Source organism: Danio rerio, chromosome 22, assembly GCF_049306965.1.
Source record: "Danio rerio strain Tuebingen ecotype United States chromosome 22, GRCz12tu, whole genome shotgun sequence".
Taxonomy (NCBI): domain Eukaryota; kingdom Metazoa; phylum Chordata; class Actinopteri; order Cypriniformes; family Danionidae; genus Danio; species Danio rerio.
The window spans coordinates 20,935,848-20,953,648 of NC_133197.1; the positions used below are offsets into that span (position 1 = coordinate 20,935,848).

The window sequence follows — 17,801 nt, forward strand, 5'->3', positions numbered from 1 at the left end:
AGAGCTGAACTCTGGGTGTAAGATGTATGATAAGCTGTCCATCTCCTCACTCCATCTTTAGGAGACATATTCATTTATGTTTAAATATTTCTGAATATGAACGTACGTTTGAGAATGAGAGAAACGGCCGTTGCGCGCGTTCGTTCAGTGACGGAAATTAAAAACATTCTTCGCGTTCTTTGACTTACTTCTTGAAGTTTCTCTTCTAGTCAGAGAGCTTGTTAGGCTTTAAAGACGTATTTTTGACTTGGCCGTACGGGTGACATGTGTTTGAAAGCAAACATTACGGTTCCTTTTCTTCCTGAGGTCTTCGTAGGTCTGATACGCTGTTTTAATTTGATTGACAGGCGTCAAGTATTACTCACGCAAGTCCTTTGTGACGTCACGCGTCGTTAAACTCATGAATTATGCATATTGTGCATATTCATGAAATTAAAACGTTTTATAAGCATTTTGTTTTTTTCTAGTGTTGTAAAACCCAAGATTCGTGCAGCCATGAACGTGAATTAACATTAGAATAATATTTAAATATACAAATATCTAGTGCTTAACCTTGAACATACACAAGATGACCTCTTTGCAGAAACGTGTTTTCATTCTATTATTAAAAAGGTAATTAATCATGTTCACAATTTACAAAAGTAGTGTCATCCATACACTTTGATGTACAAAAAATTAAGCATAACTATTTGAAATAATATACTTAATGTTTAATTGATTTGCCTTTATTTGGCTTATGGTGTTATTCTTCATTTGTATGTGTGTTTTTATTATTTTTTTATATTTAGGCTGAGAGATGTTTGAAGGCTGGGAAAAATGGCATGCAGAAGTTTACAATGAACGAATTTCAATTATTATGCTTGATAACTGCTGTCTTACCAATGTACAGTACATCCCCAAACAGTAAGGTAAAACAAACACACCAAAAATGTTAGTCTCATATCTTATGCATATTTGGTGGTCCATAAATGACCGCATTTGTAAAACACCCAGAAAGCACCTACTTATGCATACATGAGGTGATTATGGAAAATTGGCGATATCACATTCATACCACTTAGTTTCTGTCTCACTGTTTTTCTCTCTCCCTCCCTTTCATTATTCTGTTCGCTTCTACAGGCATGGTTATTTTCACAGGCCCCTGTGTGGCAGCAGGTTTGGCTCTTCAATGCACTGCGGGCTGACTTTACCAGCAGGCTGGGACTGATAAGGAAGTCGTATATGGTTGAAGCGGAGCTCTAGCCCAAAGACAGTCTCCACACCTCGGCGGCAATAAAGATAGTACTCAAACTTGGCTCCACTGCGCCCCCTGTGGTAGCGGATTGGAAAGACAAGCGCAGGTTTGAACTGTGACACAACATGATTGACTTGTTAGTCACACAACACTTATTTTGAGTTATAGCACGTCACGTCGGAGTCACTTCAGGTTAGTGATAAGAATCAGTGACTTGGAATGAATGCCATAAAATAACATCCATATGAGCAAACAACTGTGCTTTCACACATTCTCCAGTTTGGAACTGCATGAGGGTGAGCAAATAATGCCAGTATTTTCATTTTGGCTAGCATGCTGGTATCACAGTCCCCCATAATCCCTCCCAAATCTTCATCGACATTCATCATACCCAGGTGTGGCGAGCCACTCTTATTCAAGTCTTCATCAAGTGCAGTGCACTGTGGGATAGGACCTGATTTCTGCGTAGGGGGGGACAAACAGAGCAGAACAGGGCTCACGTAGGGTTGTTATTAGCTTTGTGCGTTAGCATTGAGTCAGATGCTTCGGGAACTGACCATGTGAGTCATACGCAAACAAATCTATCTTTAGTTGGGTTTCTGTAGTCCCCCAGCAAACCTATTGTGTGGCATCGCAGTCCCGTCGACTATGTTAATGTTTGCACAGCAGCACAATGCTCTCTATCTGATATCCTCATCTGCTGCCTATCAGGTTAATACTAAACTCAGGTGACGAGATGGACCAGATAATGAGTAAAAAGCCATGACTGAGGTCAACAAAAGACATAAGACATATGCGTTAAAAGAATAAAGCCATTATGCTGTGAGTGTTTTTTGTTAGACATGTAAAAAAAGTTTTTAAAGTAGCTTAGATGTACAAAATATCTTCATTTTCATTGCACTATAGATTGGAAACACACAAGTGTGTGTTTTTTTGGGGGGGTGAACAATAGACTCTGCTGGGTTGTTTCAACCCAGTTTTAGATAAAATAAGAACAAATCCAGTAGCTGGGTTACCTGTTTACTAAATTTAGAGGACCAAATTTAAATGAACCAAAATTAAAAAAAAACAGCATTTTTAGGAAGAACATCCAGCTCATTTGCATATTGTAAACAAAAGGTTATATTGTATTTATTTTCTATACTGCTGTATGAAATACTTGATTCCAATTGGTCTACATCAATGGCAACATTGTACACTACCTGACAAAAGTCTTGTCACTTATCCAAGTTTTAAGAACAGCAAATAATAACTTGACTTCTAGTTGATCATTTGGTATCAGAAGGGGTTTGTATGAAAGGCAAAGGCCTCTAGATTACACTTATTTTACCAAAATTAAATATGACCATGTCTTGATTTTTAATTATTTAATTAGGACTTTAAGGTCTGACTTTGCTTAGACAAAAGTCTTGTCACTTAACAGAAATAATGTATAGAATATAAAGACATGGTGCAGTGGAGAAACAATTAATATGATTCCCTTGAGCTTGGAGGACTACATCCATACATCTCTGCAATGACTCAAATATCCAATTTATAAAGTCATCTGGAATGGCAAAGAAAGTGTTCTTGCAGGACTCCTGGAGTTCATCAAGATTCTTTGGATTCATCTTCAATGCCTCCTCCGTCTTACCCCAGACATGCTCAATAATGTTCATTCTGGTGACTGGGCTGGCCTATCCTGAAGCACCTTGACCTTCTTTGCTTTTAGGAACATTGTTGTAGAGGCTGAAGTATGAGGAGTGCTATGCTGCTGGAAAATTTGCCCTCTCCTGTGGTTTGTAATTTGCCATCCTCTCTGCAAATCTCTCGCAAGACCCTATACTGAATGCAACACCAAACCATGATTTTTCCTTCACCAAACTTGACAGATTTCTATGAGAATCTTGGGTCCATGTGGGTTCCAATAGGACTTCTGCAGTATTTGTTATGATTGGGATGCAGTTCAACAGATGACTCATCAGAAAAAAAATCTACCTTCTGCCAATTTTCCAAATGATCAACTAGAAATCAAGTTGTTATTTGTTTCTCTTACAACTGGGATTGACAACAAGATTTTTGTCAGGTAGCGTATTTAGGTGTAAATATTTCTGTGAATGATGATGTCCAAATTATTATCCACTAAAGAGTACATGCATGGATGAGGTCAAAACCTGTAATTTCACCTCTGGTTCCTTTGAAATTTAAGTTTTAAATAAGGTTGGTGGCAATCATATTGATATTTTAAGATTTTGATTTAAAACTTTAAATCATACACCCTATATGATACCTGGTTGGTTACTCGAAACGCACATTAACAAAAACAAACAAACAAAACAAAAGATTCAAAATTAGGGTTTTGTGCTTTTTTTTTTTTAAATGCTTTTGATATGTGCAGTGTCAACTCACACACTTATAAGAAGAATACAAGTGCAGGAAATAGTAGAACTGCTTACACTCCAAAGCAGTTTGTTGATGATTTCAGTAAAAACAAACACAAGATTTTAGTATTAAGCCTCACACATTTAGGGTTAAGTGTTTGCTTTAAGAATAAGGTGGATAAGCCAGGCTTCTGTCACTTTGTGACGTGGTCAGATTTTGTTATTTTTTATCAAAACAGATGATACACTTCAAATAGGTTGTTTCAAAATAAATATGACTCAGAAATGGACCAACCCAAATGTTGAGTTAAGATTTTATTTAAACCCAACGGTAAACAGTTGGGTTTGTACAAATGAAACCCAGATTTTAAAATCAAGTATTTTTTTGAGTGTTGCCCTCATAAAAAATCTGTTTAATCTATTGCAATTAATAGTAAATACTATAATCTTTTTGTACCATACTATAGTAAAGTGCATTATACAGTGTAAATATTATATTTATAACTCTGTTAATGAATGCTGTCTACAACACACTGTAGTATGAACTACAGTAAACTGTTAAATTGTAAAAAAAATAAATGTAGTATAGCCTATACGTTTTTACTAGAGTAAACTGTGGAGTGTTGTTGTATAATATACCCTAAATTTATGGAAAACTGCATTATTTGGTCATTTGTTTAGATTACTACAGTTGTTGTGTACAATAGGCAACTACAGAATAACCACATCAGGTTAATGCAAGTACTTTACTATATATGGTTCAAAACACTATATTAAGTACGTATTACTATAGTATTTTATATATATATTTTTTGTGGATATTGATTTCCAAAAATGCAAACTCTCAGATTCTTTTAATTATTCATAGATTACAAAAACAGTTAAAATTATGGTACTACTAATTTGTAAACCATCATTTACCGCTTGTAGTTCAACTGGTTTGATTATTTTAAATTCTTTTTTTCATTTACTTTTAATAATGTTTCCACCATCATATTATTGTGGTTTGATGCCTTAACGCCGCCTACTATGGTGTTGGTAGTTGGTAATGCCACAGTTTGTCAGAACACTGGCTATTTTTCGGAAAAATACAAGAATATACTGAAAAGCATAACCTTAGAGCACGTAAGTAGCCTGTAATAAACCAAAGGTGTATTTTTTTTTCTGTGTGAGAATACAAAGGTAAGATTATAATATAATTTTAATTAAAACAATGGCGCACATATTTTATGAGCAGTCATGGAATAAACAGCATAGTATACAGTCAGGTGGTCATAATCACAAAGTAAACCACAACTGGCAGTTACAAAATTCCTCAGAGGTACTTTAATAATTCTCTCTTACGCACCTTTTCATATTTGTTGTAATTCATCATCGATACAGAAATGACTCGTTTTTATTAGTTGGCTCAGTTGGGAACTGTTCTATCACACAGCCGATGGGAGAAGAGAAAAGGAGAGAGAGGGAGAGTGTGTGTGTGACAGGGTGTTAAATTTGAAGGAAGCTATTTTTGAAGAACAGTCTGCTGGACATCTCGCCTAAAAATGTGCCGCTGACCTTCACAGGTTCGCACCTGCTTCACAGCACAGGTGGTTTGTTTTTGGAAAATACCTGTAAACGGTAAGATATGCGGTGTAGAAGTAAAAAAGTTCTAAGGGACAATGCTAGAAATGAATTTTGGCAATCCAATACGCAATGGTGGGGATAAATTGAGTATATAATCAGTGATTTATTTAACGTACGTGTAATAAGATAATCCTTGTGCGTCTACTGTAATCTCTAGGTGGAAGTGCGCTATCTAGTGGCCATAGTGTGATTGTGCACGTATTTACGCTGACAAAAACATAAAAATCAAGCCTTGTGAAGTTTCCTTTCTAGGAAACATAATTTCTAATTATTAGAATTTTGTTTAAAAATGTTCATACATTTATGAAAAATGTTACTTGGCAAGTAATACCAGTTATAATACACAGCCAATTCTTTTGGAGTTAAATACGTCTCTCTCGTGCCCCCTTGTGGTTAATTAATTATTACAATTACGGTTAAAGGAATTGTTCCGCAAAAAATAAAATTTACTCACCTTTTACTCATCCTCAAGTGGTTATAAACATTTAAGAGTATACAAATACCATGGTCATTGGTTAAAGTTTTCTAACTTTCTTTAAAATATCTTCTTTTGTATTTAACAGAAGAAAGAAACAAATGTTAAAAGTGTGGCGATGAATGCGTCTTAAGTTACACTGAATTGCCTTTTCCAAACAAGCTTGCTGAAATATACAACCATTAATTAATTACTTTAAAATTACAATTTGTTATAATTCAGTGTAAACTTTTTTATTCCACTGGGCTATGATTACACACAGTATGCACAGAACAATATTTTAACAATGATATACATTCAAATTTTGGACCTACAGAGACAAATTCATATATAATACATTTTAAATTTAATATGTTTTGTTGTAAAATATATGATTAAACATTTACCTGGTTAAATTAAATTTCCAAAATTTCAATTTGCAGTTAATCACCCCAAGGCCATCTGAGATGCAAGTGCCTTTTTCTACAGTAAAACATCACAGACAATTTTGTTGAAATTGTTATCCTCGGTAATTCAAGTAAGTTCGTTTCCATCTTTTTAGGTTGTGACATCTAATAGATAAATACAACACATCAGAGTCGTTTTAAATGTTATCCATGCTCTTCCATGCTGTATATAATAGTGTTTAGTGGCCATTTTAAGTGCAGAAATTTATCGTAAAACCCATACACCACCAGTGGGGTGTTTTAAGAAAGAGTTAAAAACAAATTAAAATAAAATATATATATATATATATACTATACTTTAGATTTTTAATTTCTAAACTCAAATCTCAGACTTTTGTTGGCTGCCAAATGCACATTTTTGTCAAATTCTTGACAACCTCTGACTCGACATATGACGCATGACAAGTATTCGTAGTGGATGTTATGGTGATACCAAGCCAACTAGTATGTGGTAAACAAACATGTGTTAAGTAGACCCTGTGAGACATGCCACAAGTATTAATTTTGCAATGCCTATATATATATATATATATATATATATATATATATATATATAAATGTGTATGTGTGTGTGTGTGTGTATTTTTCAGGGTTGATTGACCAATTTCCATTCCTGTGACAATAAATGAAATATTTTATTTACTTTACTCTTTGATTTCCATGTGCGAGGAAAGGTCTATAAAACCACTGACTGTGCATCTACTTTGACTTTACTTTTAGGCTATATGTAGATAGAAACTCCTATCTACACTATTGATGCTGTAGATCAGCCGCAGCCAGACTGCTGACTAAATATAGACTGCTTTGCGCAATTACGTATTCGCAGTGGTATGAACCACTATCGGGGTGGTCAAATGTCAAATGCATATTATCTGTTTTTTAGTTATTAATATTCTTATTTAAGATCAAACCATTTCTCGCTATTTAAATGGCTGACCACCCTAAACATCTTTCAGACGAGTCAAGGGTCATTAGGGGAGTCAAACTGCCACAAAACCCTGTAATTAGCAACTATATTTCCAATAGTATCTGGATGCGGCCTTGATGATGCAAGCTGAGACTGCATATCTCAGTGATGCAATGTCAGACACAATGCACTTAACAGTGCTACTGAAGTAACTATGAAGTGTGGGGTTAAGTGAGCGCATTAAAAAGCATTGGATGCAGCTCAGATTGCCCTCTCCATAGTTCTGGAAGCTGTTGAATTGCATTTGATAAAATCACCAATGATCATGCTTAAAACTTTTTTGCATATTCCACTTATGAAAAAAAATCCCATACATTATGGATGGCCTAAATGAAAGTAAACGAACAGTTAAAGTAATGTTTTTGTGAGATCAATGTCCTTAAAATTTCTGCAACTGAACGATCTGAACAGAAACTGGACCCACAGCAGCATAATTACAACATGAAAACACTTTATTTGTCCGATATTATGGAGTTTCTTTTGGGAAACTATTCAAAAGAAAGAAATAAAAAGATATTACCGACTTGTATTTCATACAGTAACGATGTACCAGTAGATATTAAATGGAAGGAATCTCACCTCTTCTTAGTAATCTATGGTCATAATTACAATGCCTACAGAACATTAAGCAAAAACACAAAGATCACGAGCGTACAGCAGTTTGTTTCCAAAATAGATGGGACGATATATTCAATGTCTCATAGCGTACTAGCATGCACTGTGGCTGGGCTTAAATGGGGCGAATAGCAGCACAAGACAAATAGTGCCATGAAAGCTCCTCAATCCTACAGTCTAGTTACAAAAAGATATTTGTCAAAGCCTGGTGGCTGGGCATTCAAAACCCGCCCCAAACTCCACCCACAATAAACCGGGCAGAGATGGAGAATATTTAAGGGGGGGAGAAAGGCATTGGAATAATACAACAATTCACATTCGGTCTGAACAGCAAGCATTTTCCTGTCTATAAAGGATTATGATTATGTAACATACAAATCAATGGGCTATCTAAACGAGAGCTAAAAGACTACAGGCGCTGCTTTATTCTTTTGAATAAATACATAAATAAATAATTCAATAAATACACATCATGCTTCCTTGACATGAATGTGAGTGGTTTAGTCAGGCTTAGTATGGATGCGTAATTATGCATATGAAAAAAAGAAATTTGCCTCAATACCTGCCTGTGTACAAAACCACAGTTTTTTCTTTATTTAACTGTACAACTGAACAAAATCCAGCAAACTACTGCATTCACAATCTGTAAAGCAATTAAGAGTCCTTGTCAGTTTGATTACATATCAGTTCAAAGGACGCATTCGTGTTTTGTAAACGTCGTTATGAAACCAGATCTTACGCTAATTGGCTTCATTTAATTTTCCTGTTGCTCATTTCACATCAAAAGCGAGAATCTACAAGTGCGACAGATCACCTTCAAAGCTTATATTGCGACGCTAATTAATAACAAGGAGGGGCGCTTTGAAAGCATTCATCGCCAAACTAAACGTTTCTCATAGTATTAAAGGCCCTAAAGCTTGACAAATAACCATTCTTTTGAGGTTGTGGCATGACTTAACATCTAAGCCCGTGTTTATACAGTGCACTTAGCGATAAGAAACATTGCAACGTTGCTCATGACGTTAACTAGTGTATGTATATATTATAGTCGAAAACGTGTTAGTATATTATGTGAACAAGCACCTATACTACAGTTCTTTCTGCGAATTCAGTGAGAAGACTAGTATTCAGACAGGACATACGTCGTAACCGATATAATAAATGGCGTCATGCAGTTGTATTATTTTTATTTAGAAAAATGATGTCACTTCCTCTTAAATTGCGAGAAATAGCTCTGGAGATGAGTTTAACCCTAGTTGTCAAAAGTGTCGACCTCTTCGGTGCTTTTAAAGAGATGTTTTGCTGAGGTCGACCTTGACTGGAAGTGGCCCCGCCTCCTTGCTCTCTTCTGATTGGGCGATTGTCATCGCGATCACTGGCGTCAGGTGGTAAGGGTTGACCTTTTGAGCGTCATCCATGAACTCTTTATCCCCATTGATGCTGAGCTGTAAATACAACATTCGTTACCAACTGTTGGGTTCAAAAATTTCCAACTTTTTCCTACAACCCAAGATGCTTTGCGTGAATTAATGGAACAAATTGTTTTAAATAAAACTGGTACAATGTGTCTTAAAAAGGGTTGTATTAGCAAATTAAATTCAGCAGATCCATTAATAACACCAAAAGCTTGAAACAAGTAATTCTGCAGTCATATTACTGATGTATATTGAATATTACTGTACTTGAGGGAATACTAGAGAAAATTATGTGGAGGCACAGTGAACTGAAAAGATAATACATTCTGATAATAAGTTAAATTATCAAATAATGTTGTATTCTTAATTGATAAAATTAAAGTTATATTTCTCATATCTCTCAGTCAGTTGGATAAGGATTATTTGTAACATAAATGAAGTGATCGGTTTCAGTTCTTTTGAATAGAAGCTCCCCAAACAGGAAATGCCACCCATAATTTGAAACGTAATATTCATGTGTAGAAGCAGGTGGAAATTTATGCTAGATATGCTAGATACTTGCTTTTCTTTTACTATGCGCCCCAGTACCTCTGTTGAAATGAATGAATGGGTACCTGAGTCTTGATGTGCTGTTCGGGTGCCGTGACAAGACTGGCACAGCTAAGCCACAGCATCACCATGATAGACAGGAAGAGGCAGGCGGCTAAAATCCAACGTGGCAGACCTGAGCGCCTAGGGGACGAATTCAAAAAGAAGCTAAATATTTTGGTTTACACCATTACAACACTTTACAGATCATGTTAAATATCTGTGAGTGTATGTGTGTATGTATGTATGTATGTATATATATATATATATATATATATATATATATATATATATATATATATATATATATATATATATATATATGTATGTATGTATGTATGTATGTATGTATGTATGTATGTATGTATGTATGTATGTATGTATGTATGTATGTATGCATGCATGCATGCATAGATATATATATATATGTATGTATGTATGTATGTATGTATGTATGTATGTATGTATGTATGTATGTATGTATGTATGCATGCATGCATGCATGCATGCATGCATGTATATATATATATATATATATATATATATATATATATATATATATATATATATATATATATATATATATATATATATACACACGCATACATACACATACATATATATATATATATATATATATATATATATATATATATATATATGTATGTGTATGTATGCGTGTGTGTATATATATATATATATCTGTGTGTGCATATATATATATCTGTGTGTGTGTGTGTGTGTGTATATATATATATACACACACACACACACACACACACACACACACACATATATATATATATATATATATATATATATATATATATATAGAGAGAGAGAGAGAGAGAGAGAGAGAGAGAGAGAGAGAGAGAGAGAGAGAGAGAGAGAGAGAGAGAGAGAGAGAGGGTTGCCACATGAACCTCTGACTATTCCTGCCCTTTCAACCGCAACCCAGTACTGGGAAACACCCATACACTCTCGCATTCACAAACACACACTCGTACACTACAGACAATCATGTTTACTCAACACAGAAACTGACTCAGCTTGACTCAGGTGAAAATGCTAACCACTGGGCCACAGTGCCACCTATATAATTACTTAGTAACATGAAATTATTATTTCAAGTATTTTTTTAATACTGACAAAACCAAACTGTAGGCAAAATTCAAGCAAAATATTACGTGCGCATTATTTGTGTCAAGTTTAGTCGGTTGATCTGAACAGCCCATTAAGCCTGCATCAAACTGAACATGTAAACATCCAGATTTAAAAAAGCCTCTCTGACCTTGACATGCATCCCAGGAAGTCATGCTCAGCAGCTGGGTCCTCGGCATGTTGGCTGACGTTCTTTCCTTTCACCCCAGGTTTTGCTGCATTCCTCTCCCTATGTGACCGCCCACCTGGAAGGATGCAGAGGCAGCACTTTCAGCATGTGGACATTGATTTTATGACCCTCCAGCTCCGGACAAACTACAGCGGCACAGCACCGGATGTGTCACAAATGAAAGTCAAAGCTCAAGCTTTGGTCCTTGGCTCCACTTAAATGAGCTTTCAGAGGGGGGAAAAAACGAAAGCTGTCAGCAGCCATCTGGGGTGAAAGCGGTCACTCTTACCAGTATGTGGCCGCTGTGTGTGGGAGTTGACTTGAGGCCAGGGTTTGTCAACCACGTTGGAGCGCGGGGCTTGTAGCTCAGGCAAGGAGTACTCAATCTCTGGCTGGCTCTGGGAGAATCAACAAACACAACGTCAAGGGCAGGAAACAGCATTATGGGATTTACTCAGCAGAAAGGCTTCTGAATGAAATGGTTGGCTTTGTGACCGTTTTGTTGTGGCAAGGTTTTGCAACGCAATCAAGCACAGATTGGCACATAAAAACGCTGTGATCTTTACACAGATGATGAATAGCAGGTATAAATCTGATGACACAGTGGGCACGTTTCAAAAATATAAGCAAAAACAAACTGCTTATGCAGCTTTTTCTTGTGCCTGTTTTTTTGAGCAGCTTGATTTAGCAGAAGCAGATTCCCCAGAGAAATTACTGATAAAAGTATTCCCTGAAACCAAGCTCATGTGATTACCTCAGTGAATCTGGGTGGTCACTGCCCCGATTCCTGTTTATACAACTACATCAATGGTACAACTATATCAAGGTTTAATCAATTTGAAGTAGTTGGGGCCATCAAAACAGTGTTAACTCGATCATGTTTTGTAACATTTGTTTCTACGCACACTGCTTTGAGCATGATTCAGACCAGAAACGGGAGGCAGGCACACTGACAAGAACACATGAAAAGAGTAATTTTTTTAAGAGGTGTATCTAGCTAGCCGGCCTCCTGATCGTAACTTCCCCTCAGGTCACTGCACCAAAATAACCCCCCTTGGTTCTACTTGCCCCTTTCTGAGTAGGATTTGAACCCGTGTTTCTAACATAATAAACAGGCATGCAAACAAGGAAACTGAAGACCGCAGACTCTAACTGTGCTTCTTAGGGCAGGGTAGTGAGGATTATAGCCACAGTTCATACTAACTGGTCTCTCTTCCACTCAACCCACAAAACCTCACCACTATTTGAGTCATGATGTCAATGTAAACCCACGGTTTTGCTCGCCTGCTCTAGCGGGATTAAAACTTCCACATCCAGAGCAGAATTTGAATATCTAGCTGCTTGTGCATCTCCTGGAGCCAGGGGAGTGAGGTTTACCCACACATCTCTTACCGGCTAGCGTCCATTACATAGTCATCTCCCATTCAGTCCACAGCCCCTGTTACACCTCAGTTATACTCCTCTCTTAGTGGGATTCAAAAGACCATGCACTGGTGGACCTCTTGGGACAAGGAGAGTGGGGTTTACCCACAAAGCCCTTACTAGCTAGCCTAGCCTCCTTTAAGGCCCCGATACATCATTCTTTGAGGGCAGAAAGAATTTTGAAAAGGCTGAGTGGTGGTATATGGTATATATGCAGTCGGCAGGTTGTAAATGTGTCAAGATGAACACAAAAATTGCGGTTGTAAAAGAAGAACAGTTTCATGAACATTTGTCAATCTTTGCACAGTCGCAAAGTCACACAACATTGCTCATGGGACATATGAAATCAATCTCAAGTCAGAGTTCCAGAACATGCTCCCCAATTGCATAGTCTTCGCTAATCAAAGCTCAAAAGTGTTTATTAGTAGCCAAAACAAACTCCCCCAAAAGATCAAACTGTTTCGAACTGCTGAAACAAACTCAAGGTAAACACAAGGTATCACACTCTCATCCAGGACATGGCATTAAGGTTACCGTTCCATTTTACTAACCTAACTTTGAGTGGAATTCTAATCTTTAGCCACTGGTGTCATTTTTAAAGCCAGGGGAATGAGATTTACCCCCATAGCTCTTACTAGCTGGTCTCCATTACACCTACACTTGGTAAATGCATGGCGTGAAGGATAAATCAATATTCCAGTTCACTTGACACCATCAAAATTACTTAAAAGCTATTGTCAGCTTCTTCCAGTGCTGAGAAACCACCAGGAACACCACGTCAACAGAGTCTCTCTTTCCATTCTCAATTATAAGACAAGCCAAGCTGGTCAAACTGAGCACCAGCCGCCAACTCTGACGAGAGCGAGGGGACTACTTGACTTGAATAAGAGCTTTTAAGAGGACACTTTCAAATGGGATGTGATTTAAAATCTGTCTCATTACTCTACAACTGGATGTGTCCCTTTCTGGCCCTCCATCTTGCACTGTATGTGTAAATTAGTGTGTGTTTTTTTAGACCATGTTTCTTTAGTACCCCCTTGAGATCTTATTAAAGTGAGATTTCTGCTCTCTTCCACTGAATTCTTTTAAAACGGGCTCAGCAGAGCAGACCTATGAGATAACCTCTCCAGGGAGGCTCAAATGAACCTCCAAAATGACCACGAAGAGGCAAGCACACATGGTTTTTCATGTCAGAGCTGCAGTAGATGAGAGCGCAAGGAACTGTGAGGAGTGTTATGTCATCTCTATATTCTAATAGTCTATAACTGGAGGCAGATTGGGTTCATTGGCACTGTATGTTTTACATATGTATAACTGACTGGTGTGTCTAATCTTAACTTTTAATGATTAAAGGAACAGCTCGGAGAAAATGAAAATGCTGTCATCGTGTAGTCATCCTTGCACTTTTGTAAATCCATATGACTTTATTTTTCAAAAAGAAAATCTGAAGTCTGTTTTCTGCACTCTTTTAACGCAATTACAGTGAATCTCAGCAATTACAGAGGATAAAATGTTCAAGCTTCAAAAGCGGTGTAAGTATTATAAAGTTGAACTGAGTCTGTTAGATTCTTCAACGGATTATTAAGGGGGTTGTTTCCAGAAATATGGCATAACATACAACATGATTATAATGGTATGATGATTATTGTAAAAATGAAATGTACTTCTTTTTAGTAACTTTGTCATATTTGCTGTTTGAATTCTAGATATATAGGGTGCTTCTAAATCAGGACCCAGGATTGTGGATCAGTAGTTCAAGTACATTAATTCGGTTACTGGTAAGGAACGTAATGAGCTTGGTTCACTACACATTGGGAGTCCTTGTTGTACAACATCAAAACTACAAGTTGTAATTAGACCCACACAGAAACTGGGCGCGCAGGATTCCGCAGAATTTAGCCCATCATTGATTCTGTTTATTTACTTGTGTCAATGTGTGTAAATGTATATTTATTCAGTTTTTAAATAAATTACAGTAATATTATTCACTAATATGAAAATATTCGTATGAATTACAGTTTGTGAAATAATATTTTCTGTCTTTTAGTAGATATATTATATGAGAGACTTACTTTGTTAATCAAATAAAGTGGATCTAATTGGATTTGCATTGAATAAAAGTTAAAAAGGTATTACTTTTTGTTTAATATATAAAAGTTTTAGTTATGATACTCCCCAAATTAAAATCCGGAGATTTTAAACATAATTCTGCACAGAAATAGCAAAAAATGTCTGCAGATTCCTTCTGGCCCTTGTTATAAATCAACAGTAGAACAAATTCTCTTGAGATTTTAATAATTATTATTATTTTTATTATTATTTTTTCAGGGTTTTCACATTTAAGGATAGGACAGTAGAGAGTATTGACAGTAAAGTGTGGGGAGCAGAGAAAGGGGAAGGACTGGCATAAAACGAGAATCAAACTTGGGTCGCCATGAGCACCAGAGTGCATGTTGATGCACTAACCGTTACGCCATTGGCGCAGATAAGAATTCAATTCATATACCAGCAACATTTCAACCATTAAACAAGTATAAATGTTTTCTAAACTGTCTAGCTTTATTCGTTCATGTTACATTTAAATAAATAACAGATTCTTTTTTATTTTTCAGATTCATTTTGCTGCAAAGGAAGAATTTTGATGAATATAAAATGGCTGACACCTAGATCAGTGGCCTGACTACTGAACAAGGGGGTTAATTGAGACGCACCCATAGATGTCAGTCAACTGCTGTCAATACGTCCGCCATCTTGGAAAGGTCAACATGTCATCCCTCACAGTAAAAATCAATATTTTTATTTAATTTTTTGCCAGGCAGCACAGAGATTTAAATTCCCCCAAAAATGCTTTACGGAGGAAAGAATGTCATGTGTATTTCTAACAATGTGAAGGTGAGGTGAGTTCACATTTTTCATTTTAGCAAGAACTAATTCTTTACATAAACAGACATGAAGTCATAAAACGCTACATGGTATGGGCAATTTAGCTTTGCATCGAGCTCAAGTCTCGCTGTTGTGTTAATTGAAAGGGATGCTGTCAAAAATATTGGTTCCAGATGTCCGCAAGGGATGAGAATCAAAGGGGGAAAAAATGAACATCTGAGGAAGTTAATGTTGACTGGCCACAGACCAATGGAATCTTGCCATTAGTGAAAGCGGTCTGATGTGCATCTGTCACGCATTACCGCAGAACTCGCCAAAGGTGATCAATGCAGACTGCCAAGAAGACGAGTCCGAGATTGTTGACTTCATAGTAAACAAGCTCATTTCCCTTAATAGGAATTTGCTTGCTTTCTCCAAACTCGTCTTTTCGCATGTAGCGGTTGTCCGCATTGAACTAGTCCTGAATTTAAACAAAATGGCCGACCTCCTTACAAACAAAAATCCATCGCAACAATCAGTGGCTATTCAGCGCCCGAATCATGTTTACCCTTCAGCTAGGAGGAAGTAGTCTGATTACCTCTGAGGGACTCATCAAAAACCCAGGACAGAACGGACAATCATTAGGTCCAGACGGCGGTGTAACCAATGTCAAATGTCTGCCTGGTACTGATGTGAAACTAGGCTACAGATCATAGCAATGAGCTGGGGGATGGGAGTATTTGTACATGTTTTTTTATTTTAATAATGTTTTTAATAATCATCTATGGTACAGGGACTGAACGGAGGCAATCTGTAAACTTTAAAATAGTCGCAAGATGTGAACAATTGCCTTGTTTCCATCTGGCGTTAAACATGCATTCAAACGAGTCTCTTGTGTTTGATTTTTTTCCCCTATGCTTTGGTTGAAAAACCCCTATCACTCACTTTTGCTGTAGTCTATGATTCTGCCAACCTGATTTCACCAAGTAGCACATGTTCCTGGATTAACTTCTATGTTGATCCTGGAACAACATTCCTATCAGCCTTTCAAATTTAGGGATCCGTTTAAAGTTTATGTTAAGTTTATGCTTACAGTTAGGTTTATGTACTTCCACATGATTGTTGTCCAAATATGATTCCCCTCTGATTTAGGGAATAATTTACAGTTATGGTTGGGTATAGGGGTAGGGAATGGGTATGGATTACATTTTCGAACAAAACTGATGTTCCAGGATCAACATAGATAATAATCCAGGATTGCATCGTACTTAATGATTCATCGAAAAAGAAACCCATGTTACACGGCTAAAAAGTTAAACTAATGTAAAGGATGTGGATGCTAATTACAATTTTTGCTTTGTTCCATAACAATCACATGATTGGTCAGAAGTAAGTAAGTAGGTGGTTATGTTGTTCTTGAGTGTATACTCATGGTCTAAAACCTGTCTAAAACTGTAAAAAAATTAAAAAATTAAAACTTTCATCAGTCGAGATCTATTTATAAAACTATACCCTTAGTCATCATAATCTGACAAACTGACATAAATATGAGAATTAATGCTATACCACAGCTAAAAGAGAACTATTTAGCTATTAGATATTAGTAAAAGTGCTATTACTAGAAATAGCAAAACACTACGACTTTACCTTTTAAAAGTAATCCTACTTTTACTACAGTGGAATTCTACTACTACTTGAAAGATTGCTACTACTTTAAATAGCAAAATGCTATTACTATTAGCAAAAAAAATGTATGGCTTTAAAATGCAAAATGCAGCAAAGTATTGTTAATCCACTTTATAATCGAAAACAGCTTTATTAAAATGTATTTAACAACAGGTGTTCTGAGCTCACTGTGAAATTTAAGTAAAAAGTTCATTACTTCGTAGATTCTTTCGTCAGCTGAAAATGGCGTCTAAAAAAATTCAAAAGTGGCAGCTATTAAAGAGAACGCAAATCCAGATGACTCTTACTAAATTCTTTTCTTGCAGTGATTGGTTCCCAGGGTGATGATCTGAAAAAGCTGATTGCAGACAAGATGACTGCTTTCACTTTTCACCTGAATGTCTTAGACGCCACACTGGTTAATTTATAAATGAAGCAGGCCAGCATCAAACATAAATGAATTTATAACTCTGAGAAGTTAAATAAGTTTGTGAAGGTTTGCGAATGGAAAATAAATCTCTTAGCCAAACCTGGAAGGACATTCCCGTAGACTAAACCTCAAATTCGTTGAACAAGCAAAGATGACTGGCGCCTCATGATTTCATGATTTTGATTAGTAAACTAAAGACTATAGAATAAGCAAGAATTGTCACACGAGACAAATGTTCCCACAGACACAAGACAATCAAAGTCATATTGACAATCAAAGTCAATATTACGAATGAAGCCCCGCCTACTAGTACAATCCCTATAGACTGACATTTTTCTGGGGGAAAAACTCAGATCAGACATGGAT

The 17,801-nt window shown here is 36.4% G+C and overlaps 1 protein-coding gene and 3 long non-coding RNA genes across 5 annotated transcripts in view; 3 read left to right on the forward strand and 1 right to left on the reverse strand.

Moving 5' to 3' along the window:
* Nucleotides 1–7,602, forward strand: LOC137488923 (uncharacterized). Its single transcript, XR_011008218.2, has 5 exons — nt 1–612; nt 789–908; nt 1,120–1,340; nt 6,118–6,212; nt 6,732–7,602. It is a non-coding gene; the product is annotated as an uncharacterized lncRNA (long non-coding RNA).
* LOC141380320 (uncharacterized) overlaps nt 1–17,801 on the forward strand; it is a 371,642-nt gene that overhangs the window by 303,140 nt on the left and 50,701 nt on the right. The gene's annotated exons all lie outside the window — the stretch shown is intronic.
* tmem59l (transmembrane protein 59-like) overlaps nt 7,540–17,801 on the reverse strand; it is a 19,759-nt gene continuing 9,497 nt past the window's right edge. Inside the window, 4 exon segments of the mRNA NM_213337.2 lie at nt 7,540–9,168; nt 9,753–9,870; nt 11,018–11,132; nt 11,346–11,454. Coding sequence (NP_998502.2) covers nt 9,010–9,168; nt 9,753–9,870; nt 11,018–11,132; nt 11,346–11,454 — 501 coding nt within the window. The 3' untranslated portion in view covers nt 7,540–9,009.
* LOC137488924 (uncharacterized) lies at nt 11,097–16,796 on the forward strand. 2 transcript variants are annotated; one of them, XR_012398164.1, is made up of 6 exons: nt 11,097–11,640; nt 13,962–14,010; nt 14,185–14,256; nt 14,807–15,009; nt 15,091–15,197; nt 15,294–16,796. It is a non-coding gene; the product is annotated as an uncharacterized lncRNA (long non-coding RNA). The 2 variants fall into 2 exon arrangements; XR_012398163.1 differs by lacking the exon at nt 15,294–16,796 and having other exon boundaries at nt 11,451–11,640; nt 15,091–15,258.